Source organism: Danio rerio, chromosome 3 (genome assembly GCF_049306965.1).
Source record: "Danio rerio strain Tuebingen ecotype United States chromosome 3, GRCz12tu, whole genome shotgun sequence".
Taxonomy (NCBI): Eukaryota; Metazoa; Chordata; class Actinopteri; order Cypriniformes; family Danionidae; genus Danio; species Danio rerio.
The window spans coordinates 29,990,424-30,015,002 of NC_133178.1; the positions used below are offsets into that span (position 1 = coordinate 29,990,424).

At 40.0% G+C, this 24,579-nt stretch overlaps 1 protein-coding gene across 9 annotated transcripts in view; it reads right to left on the minus strand.

Moving 5' to 3' along the window:
* Positions 1-24,579, minus strand: part of syt17 (synaptotagmin XVII) — a 40,363-nt gene that overhangs the window by 7,829 nt on the left and 7,955 nt on the right. For 3 of the 9 annotated variants that reach the window (XM_073944562.1, XM_009299558.5, XM_073944566.1), the window contains exons 4-7: positions 18,594-18,733; positions 17,884-18,500; positions 14,744-14,864; positions 13,278-13,433 (exon numbers count right to left, since the gene is read on the minus strand). In XM_073944562.1, coding sequence (XP_073800663.1) covers positions 13,278-13,433; positions 14,744-14,864; positions 17,884-18,500; positions 18,594-18,733 — 1,034 coding nt within the window. Of the gene's footprint in view, positions 1-113; positions 2,466-13,277; positions 13,434-14,743; positions 14,865-16,298; positions 16,428-16,513; positions 18,501-18,581; positions 18,734-24,579 lie in introns of those variants that run through there. The other 6 variants (XM_073944561.1, XM_001922473.9, XM_073944565.1 and 3 more) reach the window with 4 other exon arrangements.

Here is a 24,579-nt window from a genome sequence, read left to right on the forward strand (position 1 = left end):
TAGGTCATAATATACTGTAGTTATATGACATTTATTTATGATTTAGAGTACATCTAAAGTCTAAACTAAAAAAAAAAAATCAACATCAACTAAAATAAAAGAAAGAAAAAATAATAAACTCAATTTATTTCAGCTATTTGCCAAGGCATTTTATTTTAATATAAATTGCAATACAAAGCTTAAAACCCACAGCTTACAGCTTAAAAAAATCACACATGAAAACATTTAAATACAAGCACATAGTTGTTAAAAAAAATATAGCAGTGCCTTAAAAGAAGTAAAACAGGCCTAATATTTTAAAAAGCTTTTATTTCCATGTCTCAGATAAAGTGAAAACATGAATCCTAAATCTAAATATTAAGATATGTGTATGGACTCTCAGTGTATTTTTACTAAATTCTTTGCAAGGAAAATTTACTTGGTTAAAAAAAATGTTTTATTTAAATTTAAAGATGTATAAACTAAAGATATTTTTTTTCACTCCAGTTCAAATTTCTGAACTAATATTTAGGTGTAGAGCTGTTACTTTTGATAATTGCTGCTAATCTGCTTTGAATCAAGTCCCAGAATTCAGGTATTTTAGTCAATAATAAACAAACTTCCACAGATTTTTTTACTTAGGTTGAGGTCAGACGATTGAGCAGGCCACTCCACTATCTCAATTTTTTTTTTGCCTGAAACCAAGATATTGCTTGTGTTTTTTGGGGTCTTGTCTTGTTGAAACTAATTTCAGGGGTATTTCCTCTCCGGCACAGGACAACATAATCTTTTCACGTATATTTATATAATAAAACTGATTCTTGATATCTGGTAAATGATAAACAGACCCAACTCCACAGAATAAGAAACACCCCATACAATGATTTCTGAACCACCTAGTTTCAGTCTTTACAGTGAACTGAGGCTTGAGATTGGTGACTGGGCTGTCCTCTAACACCGTCGATGAACTATAGATCAGAAAAGTAAATTTTTACTCTCATTAGTGCACATTGCTATGTGTCTTGGCAAATTTTAACAGATTATGCACATGCTGTTTTTCAGTAAAAGTGTCACGGTGGCGCAGTGGGTAGCATGATCATCCACAGCAAGAAAGTCACTGGCTCAGTGTTCTCTATGTTTGTGTGGGTTTCCTCCGGTGCTCCAGATCTCCCATAGTCCAAAGACATGTGGTATAGGTGAATTGAATAAGCTAAATTGGCTGTAGTGTATGTGTGTGAATGCAAGAGTGTATGGGTGTTTCCCAGCGTTGGGTTGTGGCTGGAAGGGCATCTTCTGCGTAAAACATAATAAGTTTGCGGTTCAATCCTGCTGTGGCGACCCCTTGATTATTAAAGGGACTAAGCCGAAAAGAATATGAATGAATGTTTTTCAGCAGTGATAATGCTGAAACTGAATAGGTTCTTGCTGACAGCTGTCACTGTATTTACAGGTCATTTTAGATAATCTTTGATCTACTGTATCTGGAGGTGATTATTGACTGAAACATTGGCATCCTGACTATCCATTACTCCATTTAACTGTAGTTGCTCATTTCCTTCTCCATGTCTTGTTTGCTATTTTAAAGTATTGGAGATCATCTCAATTGAATATCCTATCATTTGCTCCACTTCTTTTCCTTCTTTGCATAAATGTCATTGTTTTTCTAAACAATGTTTGGAACAACCCATTTAAAGTCATAAAAATACATTTAATAACAGTGTGTGACAAATGTCTGGCCTTCCTCCTTAATAAAACACCATTAATAACATCTGTTTTAATCACATAATGCATGATTTTTTCATTAAACTCCACACTGCTATTATGTAGAACACCCCCTTTCTAATTACTCATCAAAAACAGCAGACAGGACATTGCAGTTGGGTCTGCTGTCTTTCTATTACACTACTGCATTCACAAGTAATTTGATTGCAAGGAACAAATATGACTACTGATGATAACAGTGGTTCAAGAGGTTACACATGATGTACTGCAATTTTTAACAAAACTGTACATACGTCTCCTTATTTTTTCCATAGTGTAAATATAAATTAAAAGTATATTATGAAAGCACCCAAGAAATTAATGAATCATATAAATAAATGAAAATTAACATTATATGTATAAACATATCATTATAAACAATTCCTCGCCTTATTACTGGTCTTTTTGATCTGTTTTTCTCCGCCTCTAACCAATTTTGTTAATGGAGTCGGGTCAGAGTATGAGACATTGTTAATTTCATCAGGTTGCTCATAAACAAATTTGAAGATTTCTCTTCCCGCTGATTTCCATTTCTTTCCTGGAACTGGCAGTGGAGTGCTGGCAAAATAGCAGGAAGCGCAAATAATATTGTGACAAAGCCTAAAAGTGGCAGTCAGTGATGCAGCTGTTCTCTAGGCAAGCATCACAACTGCAGCTGCAGACCACACCTGATGAACCAACATGCCTGCGTTACAGTCTACAGCTTCATCTTCACCAGATCACTGCTAAAAGAGCAAATACAAAGTCCATTTCATTATATGAAGGTGTGAGTTAAACCGCATGAACAGGATTGGAGACACTCATATTTGTGAGCTTCATTTTTAATAACCTTCCCTTTCGTTAGTTTGTGGGACAACAGATTTAATATATTGCAAAAACTACCATTTTACTCTGTATTTTTTTGTTAAAAATGTAAAGACATTTATTAAAATCAAGATAACTTTACATTAGATGCAAGATGAAGATGAGAAACAAAATGGCTAATCTTGACAAGACATTTTTCGATACTCGGTAGTAACAAGACAATTCGGGCAGTATGGAAAAGTATGGACTTCGAAATCCAGCTCTAATCAGCAAAAGCATCTTGAAGGGGAGGATGTATCAAAGAGATAGCATTTGATTGGTCAGAAGATTGATAGGAAACTGATGAGGTGACGTCAAATAATTAGCTTATTCATTTTGATGAAGGTGACAAACCTAATGATTTAAAGGTCTTCTAAATGTGATTTTTTTGTCACTTAATTTATATAACAAGACTAACATATTGATACTAAAGCATAAAAAAAATCATATGTTAAAAAAACATAATTTTTGATTTCACAAGGCCTTTAACTGAAAGGGGAAAGGTGATAAGTAGTCTACATGAAAATTTGGAGTCTTCAAAAAATTATTTGATTAATTCCATAAAACCTCTGTAGATTTCATAATAAGTGATTGAATGGTCATGAACTTCCCTGAGTCAATTTAGCTGGAGTGATTAATAGTTGATACAAAGAGAAAAATATTATTTTCTCCTTTAATGTTCCTGATTGAATGACCTGCCCAACTCTTTTTTTAACCACATTTTTAAAAAGCAAAGACACATGTGATTCAACAACACATAATCCTCAGACAACAGCATTCCCTATCTATTCTTTATCTTTTTTTCAGCTTTATTTGTATAGCGCTTTTACAATGTAGATTGTGTCAAAGCAGCTTCACATAAATGGTCATGGTAACTGGAACAGTGTAGTTCAGTTTTTAATGTTTAAGTTCAGTTCAGTTCAGTTTAGCTCAGTTCAGTGTGATTTAAAATCATTACTGACAGTTTAAACACTGAAGAGCAAATTCATCGATGCTTAGCTAATCCTGAACCATGTTAGCCAGTGGCGACAGCGGAGAGGGAAAAAAAACTTTACCAATAGGAGAGTGAAGAAAAAAAACCTTGAGAGAACCAGACTCAGTTGGGCCAACCATTTTAATTTCTCCGCTGGCCAAAAGTCTTATGCAGAGCTTTAGTCACCCCAGTGGAGGTCTTTTATCTGTTTGTCCTGCTTGTTGCCTGATTTATAATAATAAAAATCCTAGCAAAGTCAATGCATCTATATTGGTGCTTATGCGCAACACTGGAATATTGCAAAAAAGACTTGCGACTAATGCAGTGTTTCCATTGAATGAGTCAAAGTGAACCAAATGGTCACTTCCTGATTAACTGGTAGCTAATATATAAACTTGGGACTTGTGGAGTTGCCCATCGATAGATTTGCTCTTCAGTGTTTGGACTATCAGCCGTGAAAATTAAACCCCACTGAACTGAACTAAACTGAACTTCAACTCTGAAAACTGGACTGACACAGTTTCAATTCACTAGAACTTCTATGTTACGCTCCATTGACACAATCTACATTGAAAAGTGCCATAGAAATAAAAATCAATGGAATTGAATAGAATATATACAGTATATTTATATAAAGAAATTTGCGGCAGTAGGAGAAGCTGCGCAAGTCTTTTCCTTATTTAATGACTTATTTGTGCCTCAGAAGACAATACCGACATACAATTAACTCATGGTGGTGTTTAGAGGCCTAGGATGCGGAGCACAGACAGTGCTAGAGGTAATAATAATAACACTGAAATGGTTAAAGCATTTAAGAATGATCAAAACAACATATTAGATGTATTACAATGATCTCGCTCTGCTGGTTAATGCTGTCCATTGTACATATTTTTATCATTTATATCATTAACAAAATCACATGATTTTTTTAATGCTTATAATAGAATTTACATAGTTTATGCACATTTTTCTTACCGAATAAAATGTTAACCTACTCAGTTATGGCCATGTTTTTTATGCGTATTTTCATGCACATTTCGGCATTTTCATCAAGCATTTTTTATGTAATAGTTAGTTAATAGTTAATAGTTAATAAAAACAAGTAGATGGAAGCATTGTGTCTGTTAAATGAACAAATGTATATGTAAATTACTAGTAAAAAGACATTAAATTGAAGTCAGTTATTCAGAAGTCCTGAAATATAGTGAAATATGCGTTTAATTATTGTAATTTTATATATCACGGAAATCATGCAAAAACTGAACGAAAACAAACATGTTTGGAGCAACACAAATGATGGCTCAGTAAATGACGACAGAATTGCTTTTAACAGAAAATGACTCTTAAGTCCCACCATGCCAATATACTACTTTCTCCTATGTAAAAGAGTCTGTTTATAGCATATTGATCAGTCTGCATGCTTTGTATGTCAGTCAGGAGAGAAACATGGATGTGTCTGGATATAGGACACCATCGTCTTCAAGCAGAGGCTCAGGCGTGGTGTGTGTTTGCTGCAAGAACCCATGTGCTGGACAGATGACATCATCAGCTTGTGTCACAGTCGGAAGTCTAGAGGAAGATCTGCTGATCTGCTGCTCTGAGTCTGGCCTCATTCATATTTAATAAAAACACAACTGTGACAAGCAAACACTAGCGCTGTGAAAACATGGCCTAATAGCGCAGGCGTATCACTCACTATAAATGTACAGTGTAAAATAATATAAATAAGGGTAAGTTCTGGGTGTTTTAATAATAAGAATAATAATAATCATAATTATTTTTTTTTCTTGTAATCTGGAGTCGCCACAGCGGAATGAATCGCCAACTTATCCAGCATATGTTTTACGCAGCGGATGCCCTTCCAGCTGCAACCCAGTATTGGGAAACACCCATACACTCTCATTCACACACACAAACACTAAGCTTATTTTAAGCAAACAATTTAGCTTATTTTATTCACCTATAGCACATGTCTTTGGACTGTGGGGGAAACTGGAGCACCCAGAAGAAACCCACACAAACAGGGAGAACGTTCGAGGTTACTAAAGTAACCCTTCGTTCCCCGAGGAGGGGAACGGAAGCACTATAAGTGGATTTGATTTGTAAAATCCACGCATTGGGAGGATTCGGATCAGAAGCCGCTTGTCTGGAGAGTATTGAACGGGCCAATGAATGAAATTAATTGGCAGCGTAAGCTTGCGCAGGTGTGCGACATCTGCAATTATCTCAGCATATAAGCACACCTGAAGCCAGCAGACGCCATCCTTTTAAGCTGAAGAGACTTTCAACAGCTAAGGGACAGTCATTATGGCGACGGAGTATAGTGCTTCCGTTCCCCTCCTCGGGGAACGAAGGGTTACTTTAGTAACCTCGAACGTTCCCCTTCGGGGGGAACTTCAGCACTATAAGTGGATTTGATTTGTAAAATCCACGCATTGGGAGCCCATTGAAAGCGCCATAATGACTGCACCTTACCAACACCCCCGATGAGGAGATAGTCAAGCAAGCGTGACGCACCCACATCATGGGGGGCGCGGTCCTCCAACGTGTCCCTGGCCCTAATTTATCCTACTTCAACAGAAGTTTTACGGATTTAGATATATTTTTTGGGAAGTCGTGAGCATCTAGATAATTCTAGGAAATACGACAGTACGTTGGGAAGCGTGCAATCCCGATAGGGAGGACGCTGCGGAGGCCATCCGTTACCCAAGGGGGGGATAGATGGCAGAATTTACATATGGACTAGCCCTAAAAAGGGGGAGTACGCATAGCAAAAGAGTGGTTAGCGGAGAGGGAAGACACGGGTCCGCCCAGGGGGGGGACTTAACCGTGGCGGAATAAGCATATGGGATAGCCTAGTGGGGATCACGCATAGCAGGCACCTATACCCAAAACGCGGGCTGACCAGCGGGCAGACCTACAACGTAGTGGGCCAGCAAGTGACTCCTCCACTGAGTCAGTGCTGGGGGCCACGGAGGAATCTGCAGGGCTCACCTGACGGGGAACTTTACTGACAGATAAAAAAGGCGCACGTACCTCCGTGTTAGGGAAAATGGCGCAGCAAGCGTGTTTCAACACCCTACCGAGTTGTCTCCTCAATCACCAAAGGGTTACCTAATACCCTTGAGGAAACCGGCTCCACTCGCAGATTGTAAAACCTTGCAAATGTGTTGGGTGTCGCCCAGCCCGCAGCTCTACAGATGTCTGTTAGAGAGGCGCCGCGTGCACGCGCCCAAGAGGATGCAACGCTCCGAGTGGAGTGTGCACGAACTCCCGGGGGACACGGCTGACCTCGACTCGAATAAGCGAGTGAAATGGCATCCACAATCCAGTGGGATAATCTTTGTTTCGATACGGCACTTCCCTGCTGCCGACCGCCATAACAGACAAAGAGCTGCTCAGATGATCTAAAATTCTGAGTACGGTCCACATAAATGCGCAGAGCGCGAACTGGACAAAGTAAAGAAAGGGCTGGGTCTGCCTCCTCCGGGGGCAGCGCTTGCAGGTTCACTACCTGATCTCTAAAGGGGGTGGTAGGAACCTTGGGCACATAACCGGGGCGGGGTCTCAGGATGACGTGAGAGTAATCCGGCCCGAATTCCAGGCACGAGTCACTGACCGAAAATGCCTCCAGGTCCCCGACCCTCTTGATGGAGGCCAACGCAACCAGCAGAGCTGTCTTCAGGGACAGAAATCTTAGAGATACTGATTCGAGTGGCTCAAAGGGATCGGATCGCCCTAGCACCCCTAAGGAACTGGATGACCAGGTTATGCTTTCCCACGGTGCCGCCAGCTACCGCGCTATGATAAGCGGAGATGGCGGCCACGTAAACCTTGAGAGTGGAGGGCGACAGCCTGCTGTCCAACTTCTCTTGAAGGAAAGAGAGCACAACACTAATCTGGCAATTTCGGGGGTCTTCTCTGCGAGAGACGCACCATTCAGTGAATAGACTCCACTTCAGGGCGTAGGCGCGCCTCGTGGAGGGGGCTCTAGCCTGAGTGATGGTATTAACCACCGCAGTCGGTAGGTTACCTAAGTCTTCCTCGCGTCTAGGGACCACACGTGGAGGTTCCAAAGATCGGGGCGAGGGTGCCAGATGGTGCCCTGTCCCTGAGAGAGTAGGTCCTCTCTCAAAGGGATCCGCCAGGGGAGGGCCGTCGCGAGGAGTGAGAGCTCTGATATCCAGGTCCGGTTGGGCCAAAGGGGCGCAACTAGCAGAACCTGTTCCTCGTCCTCCCTGACCTTGCACAGAAACTGCGCGAGCAGGCTCACTGGGGGAAACGCATACTTGCGCATGCCCCGAGGCCAGCTGTGGGCCAGTGCATCCGTGCCGAGAGAGCCCTCGGTCAGGGAAAAAAATAACTGGCAATGAGCGTTCTCGGGGGAAGCAAACAGATCGATCTGGGCCTCCCCGAATCGCGCCCAGATCAGCTGAACAGACTCGGGGTGGAGTCTCCATTCTCCAGGGCGTAACAGCTGTCGTGAGAGCGCATCGGCTGCAGATTGAGCGTGCCTGGGACGTGAATGGCGCGCAGCGATTTCAGCCGCGGGTGACTCCAGAGGAGCAGACGGCGGGCGAGCTGAGACATGCGGCGAGAGCGCATACCCCCCATGCGGTTGATATACGCCGCCGCCGCCGTACTGTCCGTCCTGACCAGCACGTGTTGCCGCTCCAGCACCGGTAAAAAGCGGTGGAGAGCGAGGAACACTGCCAACAGCTCTAGGCGATTGATATGCCAATGCAGCTGGGCACCCTTCCAGAGGCCCGCAGCCGCATGCCCGCGACACACGGCCCCCCAACCCGTGTTGGAAGCGTCTGTTGAAACAACAACATGGCTGGACGCCTGTCCTAGAGGCACACCGGCCTGTAGGAACGAAGGGTCGTTCCAAGGGCTGAGGGCGCGGCGACACAGCGCAGTAACCGAGACCCGGTGTGTGCCCGCGTGCCATGCGCGTCTGGGGACCCGATCGTGAAGCCAGTGCTGAAGTGGTCTCATATGGAGCAACCCGAGCGGCGTGACGGCGGCTGCGGATGCCATATGCCCCAGGAGCCTCTGAAAGAACTTCAGTGGGACCACTAGTTTGCTGTCGAGCTCCCTCAGACAGTTCAGCAACAGGCGAGCGCGTTCCTCGGAGAGGTGCGCTACCAGAAGACCCGCGGAGAGAGAGAGAGCCCGAAGGGGAGGACCTTGTACTGCCACGCTCGACCCTCGAACGCAAACCGCAGAAATTGGCGGTGGCGTGGAAGAATGGAGACATGGAAATACGCGTCCTTCAGGTCTATGGCTGCAAACCAATCCCGAGGACGAACGCATTGGAGAATGCGCCTCTGCGTGAGCATTCTGAACGGCAGCCTGTGCAGACAGCGGTTCAAAACGCGCAGATCTAGGATTGGCCGTGACCCACCGCTCTTTTTGGGTACGATGAAGTATGGGCTGTAAAACCCACTCTCCATCTCGGCTGGAGGAACCGGCTCGATTGCACCCTTCGCCAGGAGGGCAGCAATCTCCTCTCGCAAGACAGGGGCGGACAGGGGGCTGACCCTGGAGAAATACACGCCCGTAAACTTGGGGGGCCGTTTCGCGAACTGAATCGCGTAACCGAGTCTGATTGTGCGTATGAGCCACCGCGAGGGGCTGGCCCGCGCTAACCAGGCAGGCAGAGCCCTCGCTAATGGAGTCATCGCTACAATCGCTGACATACCAGCGGTGGGGCAGCGCGGAGTGGGTGTGCTGATCCGGGAAGCACGAGGGTCCCGCGGAAGAGCTGGAGGAGAGCGATTCGCTCTGGCTCCGCACCCTGACTCCGGAGAGGGGGCTGGAGGGCTGAGGGAAGGGAGACCGTCCCCCCAGCGCTCGTGAGCCACTGGCGAAGCACGTAGAGTCTGCGAGCCGGAAGGCAGCGCGTCCCGGACTGGCAGAACTCGTGCAGTCACATCCGGGGAAGGGAAAAAGTGCTCTTTTACTGATGTTTTGGTGGCACTGAAAAGTACCGTTGTTATCGGGGCCCCGCCCTCCAGCGGGGAAAGAGCAAGTTTCCTCTTCTCCGGATGGCCTGTCTCAGGGACGCTTCGCGGTCCGTTTACCGGATTTAACGGCGCCCTGGGCAGGAGGGGCTGCCTGCTTTCGAGGTGAACGCCGCGCCCGCTTGGCCGGAGGCGCAGGCGGGGGCGGGGCAGCACTCGTTGGCGGGCGCCCTCGGCGAGGAACAGCGGAGATGGATGGCTCGGCGGGCGGAGCGGGCTTACGGCCACGCCGATAGATGACATTGCCCATCGCATCCGACTGCTCTTTCACCGCCTTGAATTCCTGGGTGAATTCACCGACGGTGTCGCCGAACAGGCCAGCCTGGGATATGGGCGAGTCAAGAAAGCGAACTTTGTCAACGTCGCGCATATCGGCCAGGTTTAGCCAGAGGTGGCGTTCCTGAACCACAAGTGTGGACATCGTCCTCCCCAGCGCACACGCGGCGGACTTAGTAGTCCGAAGAGCATAGTCGGTCGCGGTGCGCAGCTCATGTAATAAGCTTGGGTTGGACCCGCCCTCGTGCAGCTCGGCCAGCGCCTGCGCTTGGTAGCGCTGGTAGGTGGCCATCGCGTGCAAAGCAGAAGCAGCCTGGCCCGCAGCCTTATAAGCTCTGGCTCCGAGGGAGGCAGACAACCTACAGGCTTTGGACGGGAGGCGGGGCAAACCCCGCCACGTAGAGGCGCCGCGCGGACAAAGATTGACCGCGATAGCGCGCTCCACTGACGGGATCGCCTCATACCCCCTGGCAGCTCCGCCGTCAAGGGCGGTGAGGGCGGAGGCACACGCAGCACGGGCAGAGAAAGGTGCCCTCCAAGACTGCGTGAGCCTACTGTGCACTTCCGGGAAGAAGGGGACGAGAGGCTTCGAAGGCTTCGCCTTCTGGTCCTCTACGTAGCACCCATCTAGTCGGTCCGGCCGCGGAGCTGGGGGATAAACCATCTCCAACCCCACGGCCGAAGCAGCCCGGGAAAGCACGGCTAACATGTCCGCTTCAGGATCCGATTTGACAGCGCTCACCTGCCCGGAGGGGGCGAGCGGGTCCGGATCTTCGTCGGACAGTGAAAGCCCACCCTCCGATGCCGCGGAGGACATCTGATCTTCGGTGTCAGCGAGTGTGAGAGCTACCATCTGGTTAGACGGATCACTCTCACCACCCGAAGCTTGGATGGAGCGCCGTGAGGAGCGAGAGGTCCGCGAGCCCGTGGGCGGCGGATTATCTCCCGCTGAAACCCTCAGATCTGCCCGAGCGCCCGCTGCTTTTTTAGAACAGGAGGCAACTGGGGTGGCTCGCTCTCTTGCGAAAGTTAGCCGCGATCTTAGCTGTGCAACGGTCATGGCATCGCAATGACGACATGAACCGCCCGCGAGCACCGCATTAACATGCTGGACCCCCAAACATGCAATGCAGTGATCGTGTCCATCATCCGGAGCCAGGAAACCCCCGCATCCAGAAACGCACAGTCGGAGCGCCATCCTGAAAAGGACGTGCTGCACGACTGTGTTGCTCTTTTAGGAAAGTTGCAACTATACGCACCGCTCTGGAGGACCGGACCCAAAGAACCGCAGGCAAGGGAGTAACCCAGCTCGACCGTCTGCCACCGCAAAGACCCACTCTGGACCGGGAGACACACTCGTTCGCTCTGAAGTGCTGATCAGCAAGAGGAACCCTCATCGACTCACTCAGAAAGGATCTGAAGCGAAAAGGATGGCGTCTGCTGGCTTCAGGTGTGCTTATTTGCTGAGATAATTGCAGATGTCGCACACCTGCGCAAGCTTACGCTGCCAATTAATTTCATTCATTGGCCCGTTCAATACTCTCCAGACAAGCGGCTTCTGATCCGAATCCTCCCAATGCGTGGATTTTACAAATCAAATCCACTTATAGTGCTGAAGTTCCCCCCGAAGGGGAACATACATATTTACACACCCACACATACATACACACATATATATATATATATATATATATATATATATATATATATATATATATATATATATATATATATACATACACACACACACACACACACACACACACATATATATATATATAAATATATATATATATATACACACACACACACATATATATATATATACATATATATATATATATATATATATATATATATATATATATATACACATATATATATATATATATATATATATATATATATATATATATATATATATATATATATATATATATATATATATATATATTTATTTATGCAAACAAACAAATAAAGTTGTATTAGTTACATGTTACTGAAACTAACATCTAATTATTTTATTGCAACACTAGAAATTTGTATAACATTTTTGTTTGTACTACTACTTTATAATAATGTCGATTCTCCTCATTAAATAGTAAACATCAAAAACTAAAGAGAATATGCCAAAACTGTCCAAGCAAACAAATCAGTAGTGAGACAGAGGCTCGAATTGCAGGCAGTGTTTGAATTAAAGTCTCTGTAGCCTGAAACATCAGGAAGAAGTGGCAGAAACACATCTTGACCAGCCTGGATGGCATGCCCCCTTTACTGTGAGATCTGTCTGTCTGTAAATACCACTGTTGACTCAGCACTGATTAAACCTGAGGACGCCAGAGCAAACTACACATCCAGCTGCTCTCAAATGGCAGGTTATGAGAAATCACAGTGCATGGCTGCAGATGGTGACCAGTGCAAATATGAAATGTCAGTGTGTAGCAGTGCATGAAATCCCAGCGTGGGCAACTGTGCAGGTCAGATTCTGACTGGCAGCATCGGTAATTGAAGAAATTTGGTTGGAATTTAAATAACCTTAATGTGGTGCCCCTATTTCAGCCTTTGGCCACTAGCTGTAGATTACACTAATTGAAATGCAAGTCTTTAACTGGTTAGTAAAACCTGGCATGTGCCATTCTGGCTTTTCATCTATGTTCTATGAGGCATTAATCAAGATAGCCTCAACTGTTTTGAATAAGGCTTAGTGTGTGTAAGAATATACACCTCTTTTTAAAAAGAACTGTTTTTAAAAAATAAATATAAGAGTGTTTAGTAATGTTTTTTTGTATGCTAAGTATTTTTTAAAATATAAATCCTTTGCAATCAGTTCACTACATCTGTAATTGTTAAAAGTACGGCTTGTTTCAGACAAATCAAATCGCATAAACAAACAAACAAATTAATTAAATCAATCAAGGAAATCTGATCAACATTATGGCCATTTGGGTCTTAAATAATACAGCATACTGTATATTTAGCATCACTCAGGAACTACTTGTGTTTCATTAACAGTTTGAACTTGTTTTATATCTTCTAAATTTCATTGTGATTGTTTATTCTATTTTAGTAATGTTCTGTGTTCGTGTAAAAATCTAAAGTGTACACCATATATTTTTATTGTATTATTATATTGTATTTATATGTATATTGCTTATTAATGTGTTAATTAACTCGGTTTTTATTTTATGCTTAAAAATGTAAAAATGTAAATGTAAATGTAAAAATTATTCATAAACATTTGTCATTTCTATTAAATGTTTATAAACATTTGTCATTTGTATTTGAGTTTTTGATTAATAGAAAGTTTTAGTGTGAGAAAATCATCATCAATGATTTGACACATTTTGCTACCATTTGAACCCTTAGTACCAATAAGTGCAAATGTGTGCAAATTCCTGTGTTAATGTTTAAAACAATACCTGTTAACACAAGACTGACTTCACACAGGTCCTCTTGTGGTACACGGAAGCTAAAGGACTCATTGTAGCAGGGGTCAATAGTGCCTCTCATACAGGATGTCTTCTTAGACTTCATCAGCTTCAGACCCGTCACCAACTGCACCTTCACAAATGGATCTGCAGACAGAGAAGGAATGACTGGCTTAAAGTTTAAAACAGGATAATCAGTGAGAACAGTGACCAATACTATTCAGACCAATAGTGAATTAGCTAACACAAAAGCTAAATAGCCTGTTAGCCTTTGGTTGAAGCTGGATGTGTGTCATTCTGTCACCGCACCAGTGTGAAAACTGTTCGGAATCACAGATCCTATGTCTTGGAAGTTTGACCCAAATAAGACTTTTCACTTGAAAATATCTTCTGGAAAGTAACATGTTTGCCCATTTTGTTCTGACCAACTGTTGAAAAGAAAGTTACAATGCTACTGAAGGGGGAAAACCTAACAATCGCTTAGCACTTCACATCATGCCATGCAAATTATTATTATTACAATTATACTTTGTTCACAAATGGTTAAATGTTAGAAACATCAACATTGCATGACGTATTTAATGTGTATTAAGTGTTAATTGTAGATACAGATTTCTTTATACTGTAGTCTTATCTCTTATCGTCATGCCATTCAAATATTATATAAAACTGACAAGTTTAATTATTCCTGCTGTGAGAAAAGACAATAAATGATCTCACATGCCCTCCCTGTGTGTACCTTGATGTAAAAAGTGACATAAAAACCCTTCAAAAATGCAAATAGATTTTATGCCAATTGCTTACATTGACGTCAGAAAGAAATCAAACTGACATGTCACACTGGCATCAAAACACATATCCAAAATCAAATACCGGTCTGACCTGTAATCAATTTTTTGACATGTCTTTTGACGTCAATGTTAGATGTCAATTTGATGATGTTTAGACATCAAGGTAGTTTACATGCATACTAGGAATACAAAATCCAGTGTAAATTTGTCATTTGCAATTGAATCTTTCAGATGAACAAAATTTCAATGTCTGCATGTCAAATGGATGTTTTGACATCGAGGAGCCTGCTGGTTATAGCATAAACCCACTAGCTGTAATTTCTTCTGTATACATACATTTTGTGACATAATGACGCAAAAACAGCAAGCTCAATTAAATTTGAAAACAATTTACACACAGTAGACAGTAATGATATAGTTTTGAAGACTGGCTTTATACACAGACTTTAAACAGATTTTACTAAAAAACTAAAGAAAAGGAAAAAAGAAAAGCTACAGACTGCGGCTTTAACTTCATCATGTGGGTTGTGTAGTCAAACTAGTGGCAAGAAAAAATCAGAAATGAAGCCTTTAGTTTATTTCATTATAAAAATAATTACTTTGAAATGAAAAAAATTACTAAAGCTTCGACTTCCTATAGAGTTAAACACACTAAAAGGCATTTACCTGAGCCTTGGCACATATCTGTCTGCAGCAGCTGCTTTGCTCGGATGATGTCCACATTTAACCTGCCAGCACTGGGCAGATAGTTTAAGGACAGCAGCAGCTCACCAAGCTCAACCTCATTCTGACAAACATCAACATTGAGAAATCAGTGTCATAAAAATTATGTCATTATTGATATCTCTATAAATGTCAAAGATATTAAAGGTTTAACATCAAAATAATTACACAATAAAAGTTTTGCAATATGAAAATATAGCTGATGTGCTCCCTGATACATTTCTGAAAGTTTAGGATTAAATTAAATAAAAAAAGAGTGTGGCGTGTTAAATAAATTTTTTTCTATACGAATCTAGCAAAAAAAAAAAAATGTGTTAGAAAATATATATTTATGAGGTTAGGAGTTAGAATTATGTTTATAGAGTATTGGGTTTGAAATACAACTTTTGAAAAGAAAATCATGATCCTCTTAAAAATAAATAAGGATACCCTCTTATTATCAAGAGAAACTGTCTTGTTCATCAAATAAAAACATTATTAGTAAATTCTGAAGAATCGTCTAACACAGAACAGAAGAGTAATGACAGAGAAACAAAGTACATTCTAAAATATAATAAAATTCTAATCAATTATTTAAAATCTTTATCTTTTGTAGGAGATTCAAATATCTATCTCTGGTAGAGATAAAGAGTTCCTAAGTGTAGGTTGAATATTGAAAACCAATATAAGAAATCATACCTGTTTCAGTGGGTTTATTTAACTAGAGTAATTAAATAATTAGCATTATAGTTACTGTTACTACTGTATTTTGTATGGATGTATTGTATTATTTTTTATGGAATGTCTGCAGCAATATGATGATATTGTACTACTACTACAACTACTACTACTACTACTAAAATGAAATATTATATGTGTTTACTGTATATTTGATCAAATACATGCAGCCTTGGTGAGCATGTATATATATATATATATATATATATATATATATATATATATATATATATATATATATATATATATATATATATATATATATATATATATATATATATATATTTTTTTTTTTTTTATACCACTGACTTCTATTTATATCAATGCAGGAAACACTACCATTTGATTCTAATCAGACAGGGCCTGTGGCATATCAGTGGCCATACATTGATTGAACATGAACAAAATTACACTACATTAATGTTGCTATTGTTACTATGTAAATGAAACTCACTTCTGACCTTTTTAAAACACTGGATTTTTGTGTTATAACTGTCGACGTAATAAAAAAAAAAAATAAATAATATATATATATATATATATATATATATATATATATACATAATTTGAAAGCTGACTATACAAGCTCTCCATTGATGTGTGATTTGCCAGCATAAAGGGTAGTATTTGATACAGCTATTTGAAAACATGTAATCTGACAGCAAGCAAGCAAGCAAGCAAGCAAGCAAACAAACAAACAAACAAACTAACATATAAATAGGTAAATATAAATATCGAGATAATGCACATTACTAATCAAATAATTTTTTTGTTGAGTTTTGATATATTTAAAATTTGAGTTTTAATATACATTTACAATAGGACAACTACAAAATGCCTTCTCGAAACATGATCTACAGCACTGGTTCCCAAATTTTTGCCGTGTGCACCCCTTTCTAGTATTTGACACCTGTAAAAGACCCCTTTCTCGATTAAACTCCACATTTTTAACTACAATAACTAAATACACATATTTTCTGTGTCCGTGATTAAAACAAAAATAATAAAATATTTGAATTTAATGGACGAGCTTTTATGAAGTTAACAATTTTCACAGTACAGACAAAAGTTCTGCATGTTTTTCATCGCTAGAGCTTCTTGGTGGATGCTGCAGTGTACCCATGAAACTGATGGTGCAACTTTTCAGATAAAAGCTATACTGCTCCTTTGTACCTTCTTTTTTCTTCTTCTGCAGTTTCCTCAATATTCCTTAAAATGCATGTCTTGTAAGTAGCTGTGTCTTGTTTGTGACTTAAGACTGCTATTAGCTAAATCCTCACCACGGACTACACATTGCGGACTTGGATTTTCTGCATCTCCAATCCATGTAAACCTGAAACCAATGCAACTGTCGCTAAATATGCGTTTCTTACTTGACATTTTCTCACTCTCTAGTGTAGGCCTAATTCTCTTCATCAGTACATCTCTGCTGGATTTGTTTCCGCCTCAATCGTTATCCTCCAAGTCCATATATTCAAGGCCGCTGCACATCTCCATAGAAGAGGCCGATGTAGATGGTTTATCCCTACTGTCACTTGACTTCTTTAAAGTGGCAATTTTTAACCAGGTTTCATTGCGATAAATATAGTAAGCAAAAATTTTTTTTTGAATGTACTATCACTTAGCGCCTAATGTGAAAGGACGGGGCTTATGTGACACAGATGTGAAACTGCGAGATGAGTGAGTATGTATAGGTTGTAAATTATAATTTGTAATGTGATTTTTTTTCTCTCTCAGTGAAAATGTGTATGATGTGAAGTTTACCCAAGATAAATGCATAAAAAAAAAAACATTTCCGCCATTATAAAAATTCTCTTGCGCACCCCTGGTGGTCAGACTGCGCACCCCAAGGAGTGCACACACCCCAGTTTGGGAACCACAGATCTACAGTATATATTCGGATAATTTTTGCCAAGAAATCATTTGACCAATGTATTTTTGGCTATTGCCAACATAATTCTGTGCAATGAAAGTCCAGGGTCACATATTACAAAGTTCAAGTATGCTAAACTTTGACCTTCAAGACATGTAACCAATAGAACAATAAAATATCAGGTGGTGACCTTTTAACTGAATGATGTTTTCTTAAAAAGAAAAAGTAGAGTTTGTTGTTATATTACATTGTTGCAGTGGCCAAAGTCTAATGGCTTCTTAAAAAACTGAAACATTCTTTTGACCCCACACATCCAAACAGCAATGCGCAATTTCAAGAGAAATAATCCCAGGTTAATATGTGTCTTTGCATATAAAACAATAAAAACCAGGATGAACAAACTGTTGTGTGTATAATTTTAGGCAAGATAAATAAATTTAATGTAGTTCTGTAAAATTGTCAGCAATCATGCAAGTCAAAAACAAGCTAATACCTGAGAGCTGGGCACCAGGGCCTTCCACCAATGTCCTCCCTTCACCAGATCAACCTCACTAAGAGGAAGAGCCACTTTTCCGATGACACAGTGGCGTGAAAACTTGTCAAAGTCGACCACAGAGAGCAGTAGTGTGCGTCTTTGGGCCTCCAGGAAGGGGAGATCAAAAGTGAAACGCTCTTCAAACACTGGGTTCTGGGTTTTTCGCTTAACTCCCGTCTGCCTTGAGTTCTTGTTGTCGGGCAGCAAGCTCATCTTCACGTAGGGGTTCGAGTGGGCCATGTCTTGGCGTGCACCGTCACATGTTACAGGAGGAGGAAGGTCCCTGGCCTCAATGACTCGCACGATGAGGTGGGCATTGATGAGGTCGTATTGTGTGCTGAAGTGCAGCATGCCCAGCTGGTACCGCATCAGGATCTCTTCATCTGTTAGAGAGTCCACATCATCACTGCACGAGTCTAAAGAATACAGATGAGGCTCCAGCTTGCGAAAGTAGTCATCCGGTGGTGTTGGTGGCTTACGCAGAGGCTGAACTACTTCCTTTCTGGGTCCCATGGCCCAAAATTCAATTGGCTTTACATCCACCATGGGGGAGCTTGGGCGTCGGGCATTCAGACCTGAAACAGTGAGAGGTATTAAGGTGAAATTGAAACGTTCATAAACCTGCTAGTCAAAGTGAGAGTTAAATCTGGACCTACTTGCAAGCTGACCTGCCAAGCTGAAGGTGGATCGGGCAGCTTCTGAGGTGGGTGGCCTGCAGTTTATAGTGGGATCGGATTGGGGAGAAGAAGCGCCGTCCTGATCCACAAGGTGAGAATTTGTGCCTTTCTCATCATTGTAGTCATTGATACTGGAAGAGAGGAGTTTGTTAGTTAAACTACTTACACGTTGCCTATTGAAATGACCATTTGATATTTACAGCACCAGTTCAATGCAATTTGGTTTTCTTGGCTCTTTTTAGTCAGGACCAAAAAAAACAACCTTTTAAGTTTAGCCTAGGTTTTTTGTGTCAATTATAAGATCAAGCCATGGAAAATACAAAAAAATTATCTGATTGTCAACTGAGAACTTGTGAATAGCGAATAAAATGTGAGACTGGACCACAAAACCAGTAAAAAGTTGAGCCGCTGTATTTGTAGGAATAAAAAATACATTATGTGTGTCAAAATTATATACATATAAAATAAACATAAGATCATTAGAAAAGGAAGCAAAGATTTTTATGAGTAGTACTATGCATAGGTAGGAATTAAATTTGGACAACTTTAAATGTGATTTTCTCAATACTTTGACCTTGTTAAACCATCGGATTCCAGATTGTCAAATCTTAATAAAAAATTATCAAAAACATATCAAAGTCCCCAAGAAATCAAAGCTAACCACATGATTTTGTTAGCTCACACTGCCAGTTTTGTGGAGAACAATTGTGCATGTCATAAAGAAAACAAAAAATAGTTTGCCCTTCTAATCTTTAACTGAAATCTGTAAAAATACTTCCTGATTGTTTTTCAGTTAAATTGTCAGATTCAGAAACTGTCAATTTTGACAACGAACAGAAATGGTGAGGACTGCGTCACAATATGAAAAAATAATGGTCACAGTTTCTGTTTCATGGGGACTTTAATTCAGTTTTCGAATGTATAGATGTCAACCTTTGAAACTTTCAGAATCACAAATATGTAAAGGAGTCAAAACGGCACCAGAAATTCCTACATTAACAAAGACCTTCTGTAAGGAGATACATTTTACCATGCCTGTACGGAACTGTAATAAGCAAATTGGAGATTATGGTAAAAAAAAAAAAAAAAAAAAAAAAAAAAAAAAAAAAAAACAGGTACGTCTGAGCATTCAGTGCTTTTTATGGTTGCATCTTGCAAAATCAAACCCTGTTTTTAATTTGCTTTTATTATTTTTGTTTGTGGTGCTTTCAAATTTAAGTTAAGCAGAGTCTAGAAACAGGTCAAGACACACTTTTTATGTGGTCTCAGCCAACTTGTTTGCAAAGCACCAAGATTCAGATGACAGGTCTTACACTTATTTAAAAAAACTGCATTAAGCTACTGCACCAGAGTTTATTGAAATTAAACCTCACTAACTGTGAACATATCCATAGTACATTCTATGCACTGTATGTCATTTTCAGTTCACTTGTAATCAAACCAACAACCTTGGCTTTACCAGCACAATTCACTATTTAGAGCAGGGGTGCCTAAACTTTTTCTTACGAAGGACCAAAAACCAAACTTGATTGAGGCTAGTTGGCCAAAGGTAATTACAGTTGCCGTTTTCATGAGTAATTTCCTAATTTAATTAATAATATTTAAAAAACATTGCTTTTTATTAACTAATACAGTATTTTTGTTTACATTTTATAATGAATTTAATACAGTAAAAACAAAAACAATCTCATTCATAACAGAATGGAGTTACACAAGTTTTTGCCTCGATTTGCTCGCCGATGTCTTCTGTCTAGTCCTCTATGTGTCGAGTGACAGAATTTACTAGGGCTCCACACAATATATCATTTCAGCAATGAAATCGAAATGGGATCATTCGCAATGGTCACATCGCAAATATATGCAATGTTGAGCCTGCATTATTATTTATCATTTCACAAGTGTTTTTTGAGGCCTGTGACTGTGTAAGGGTATTAAAAGCATCCAGGCATAAAAAAATATACTGTTTGTAACTTTGAAAAATTAATAACAATTAATTTTATGGAATTGTTTATAAGATGAAGACTGTGCAGAATTATTTTACATTTGATTATTCAATTACTTTTTACCTGAATACATCCCTCCCCCTTCTTCCTCTCTTCTCAGATAGGATGGTGGGCCAAATCAAAGGGCCAACTTTGGGCATCTCTTATTTAGAGGCAGTTGTGGTCTATTGGATAGAAAGTCAGATTTGAAGCCGTGATTACCAGCAGCTTGAGCAAGGTACCAAACTGCTTCCTGCGTCCTCATAGTCTGAAGTGCATATTCAGTGCACACTTTAGCATTCCATGTAAGAGAATGTATGAATAGAGGAAAAGCGACACAACTAACTCGCAAGTAAATCTGTAATTTCTGAATGCATACTATAGAGAGCATACTTTAAAAAAAAAAAATTATGTGAATTAATTTATACAAATTACCCACTTTTCTGTCGATAGATAAGATAGTTAAGATTCCTTTTAAGTTCAGGTTGGATAAAACCAACAAATGATATATTCAAAGATCAAAATAGTCTAAAAATAAGACACAATCAGCTTGAACAGGTAAAAACATCAAACAATGCTGCACTTTTCTGACAGCATGACTGATTCCACTTTTTTACTGAAGTGCAATTATATTTATGTCCAGTATTGTGTCATTTCTCATCTGCCTGTTTTTCCAGCAGCAACAAAGGTGGATGTTCTGTGCAGGATCTCTATGTGCAGGCCTGACTCCGACTCGTCCCATGGGGATCATCAAGGACCCTTTGTGTCCATGACTACAGCTCAGAGGGAGATAGTTGTCATAGCAACGGATGATTCTAAAACAAATGGCCTTAGGAGCAATTCGAGCCAACAAGAGCGGCTGGACTTATAGGGCATAGAGGTATACATTAGGATGTGCATGTTCTGCTTTGTTAAACATGCATCTTCTTCATCTGAAACCCCAATTAAATGTTGGAACATTTTTTAAGGGATAGTTCATCTAAAATGTAAATTTACCTCACCAAGTGGTTCCAAACCTTGATGGATATTTTTATATTTTGAACACAAAACAAGTTTTTTTAAAGAATGTTGGTAAATGGTGACCTTTGACTTAAACTGTAGGAAAAACAAATATTATGGAAGTCAATGGTCACCAGAAAATCAAACAGGTTTGTGACAAATGAACAGTGAGTAACAGGGGCGGACTGGCCATCTGGCAATTCTGGCAAATATCTCTTGCAAGACGTGAATATTATGATGATGATGATGATGATGATGATAATAGTAATAATGCTAAAAGTTAAGCATTGGCCAAATCGGCAATGGCCAGCTAGTTTCGAGAGGGGCCGACTCAATCAAAGGTTACGCAGATGTAATCAAAATTTAGCAAGAATGTCAACCAAACAGTAAGTGCAACACAAGCTAATTGTCAGAGATGGACAGTAAAAAAGAAAAGGCGGTGCCAAAAGCTTAGAAAAAGCAAATAATTGCTCTAAAATGCATAAAATTAACTGAAATAGTTTCAAAAGGGGGCAGCACAGTGGGTAGCACTCTCGCCTCATAGCAAGAAGGTCGATGGTTCGAGCCTTGGCTGGGTCAGTTGGTGTTGTGGTGTTGTGTTGGTGTGTGGAGATTGCATGTTCGTGTGGGTTTCCTCCCAGTTTCCCTCTCAAGTCCAAACACGTGCTCTAGGTGAACTGGGCATCCGCTGTGTAAAACATATGCTGGATAAGTTGGCGGTTCATTTCGCTGTGGTGATTCCAGATTAATAAAGGGACTAAGCCTAAAATAAAATGAAGGAATGAAATAATTGCATGTATAAATTTGTTTTAAATGGGTTGTTTTTGTTCCAGTCACATACATTAAATGTTTAAATATCTATTACATATGGTACTGCTTATATTATATAAGTAGTGAATCTGCGTGTCTGTGGATGGGGCTGTGTTGATGTGGTAATGTGGGCTGGTGTTTCTGCAGTGCCAGGGCTGATTTTTAGTCCCAGTCTGCCCCTGGTGAGTACAGAAGTCAGTTTTCATGAATAATCCCTTTAAATTGAATGAAATCCAGAATATATGATATGACCTTAGCTTTCCATCCAGTGTTTTCATATATATATATATATATATATATATATATATATATATATATATATATATATATATATATATATATATATATGCTAAAAACATAAACAAATTAAACAGATTTTTATGGCTGCAGCTCACTCCAAAAACTGGGATCAGAGGCTAAATAAAAAATGCAACGGTTAAATAACAGCTAAATTAAATAATTTACAGTCCACAATAAACAGGTGAACTGACTACTACTGCTAATACAAGAGTGTTCCTTTATCAATCAGGTGTCGCCAGAGCGGAAAGGACCGCCAACTTATGCAGCAAATGTTTTATGCAGAAGATGTCCTTCCAGCTGTAATCTATCTCTAGGAAACACCAATACATTCACAATCACTTCGGACAATTTAGCTTACACAATTCACCTATAGCGTATGTCTTTAGACTTGTGGGGGAAACCGGGGAACCTGGAGGAAGCCCACGCAAACACAGGGCTCAAAGCAGCTATCTTGCTGTGATTAGGCAGTATTACCCACTGCGCCACGGCACCACCCTTAAGAGTTTTATGTTTTTGTATTAAAAGTCTTTGTCAGACAGCCTTTGCACCCAAAATTTTGTGCCAAAAGTTGTCAAACAAATCAAAAATCCCATTTGTAAAACTGCAAAAAAAAAAAAAGGTTCAATAAACTACCATACGATACTGTGAACGATACTGTGAAAAGATTGAGGAAATTTAAAGGACTCATTTTAGACACAGAAACAGAAAAAAAGTGTAAATGTGTGCCCACATTTGAGTCCAGATGAGCTAAACACAAAATAGAGCATCCATGAGTAACATTCATAAGCATGCAAAGCAAACACCTGTTGATGTCTATGTGGAGCAGCAGAGCAATAGGCAAAGGTTGACATGGAGCCACCTACAGTGCTCAGCATATATTTGTACAACCCTCACAAATTTATCTATTTTTCCTATTTTCCTATTATCATATTTTTAATAGGAAGCTATACAATATTATATTTATATTTATATTATACATTAGATTAGTCAGTACTGAAGTCAAGTCTGGAGCTTATCTAACAAAATAACTTACAATAAAAATCCAAAAACTAGTACACCCAAATGTATATGTTATAGAAAAATATTAAATACAAATAAAAAAAAGAGAAAAAAATCAAGAGAAGCAATTTTTTTTTTTTTTAAATGTGGTCGAAATCTTGTAGGTTGTCATTTCTTTTTGCAATATTTAACTTGAGTTTAATTGTATTTTCTTTCAAATTCTACATATGTTTGGTGGCAAAAATATAATTTTAATGAATAAATCTGTTTAATGAATCTGTTTTGTTTAAATGCACCAAATTACATCATCTATATTCACTGAGAAATGAAGAAAAATATTCCTTTTCAAAATGGGGTGTACTCAATCATGCTGAGCACTGTATACTTCTATCAAGATGATATATTTCATGGGATGTCTGTAGTTAAAAATGCTTACATTTACAAAATACAGTTATTTTTGCAAAAATATTGGAAAACTTTTTACAGTTGGAGTTCCACGATGCGCAGAGAATCAAACACTAATATATGATCACAAATTCAAAATCAAACATCCTTCAACCCTTCCAGCCATGTGGTCCCTGTTTTCAGCTTTACAAAAACCTTCAATAACCACACATCAGCATGAGCTCAGTCAAACCAGCATAAGCCAGCAGTCTCTGGTGACAACATCAACTCCATTCCTTAAACAAGTGTGAATGACTTTTCATGAAAGCAAACTGCTGATTGGTAATGACATGTATTTATAACGGAAAAATACACATGTACTGTATGGCCAACATTGTTTAGTCCTTAAAAGTCATCGAATGATGTCATTACAAAAAGCTTGACAGCCTGTGGTGACTGTGTGCATCCAGAGGACAAATTATTGCTGCTAATACATGAGTCAC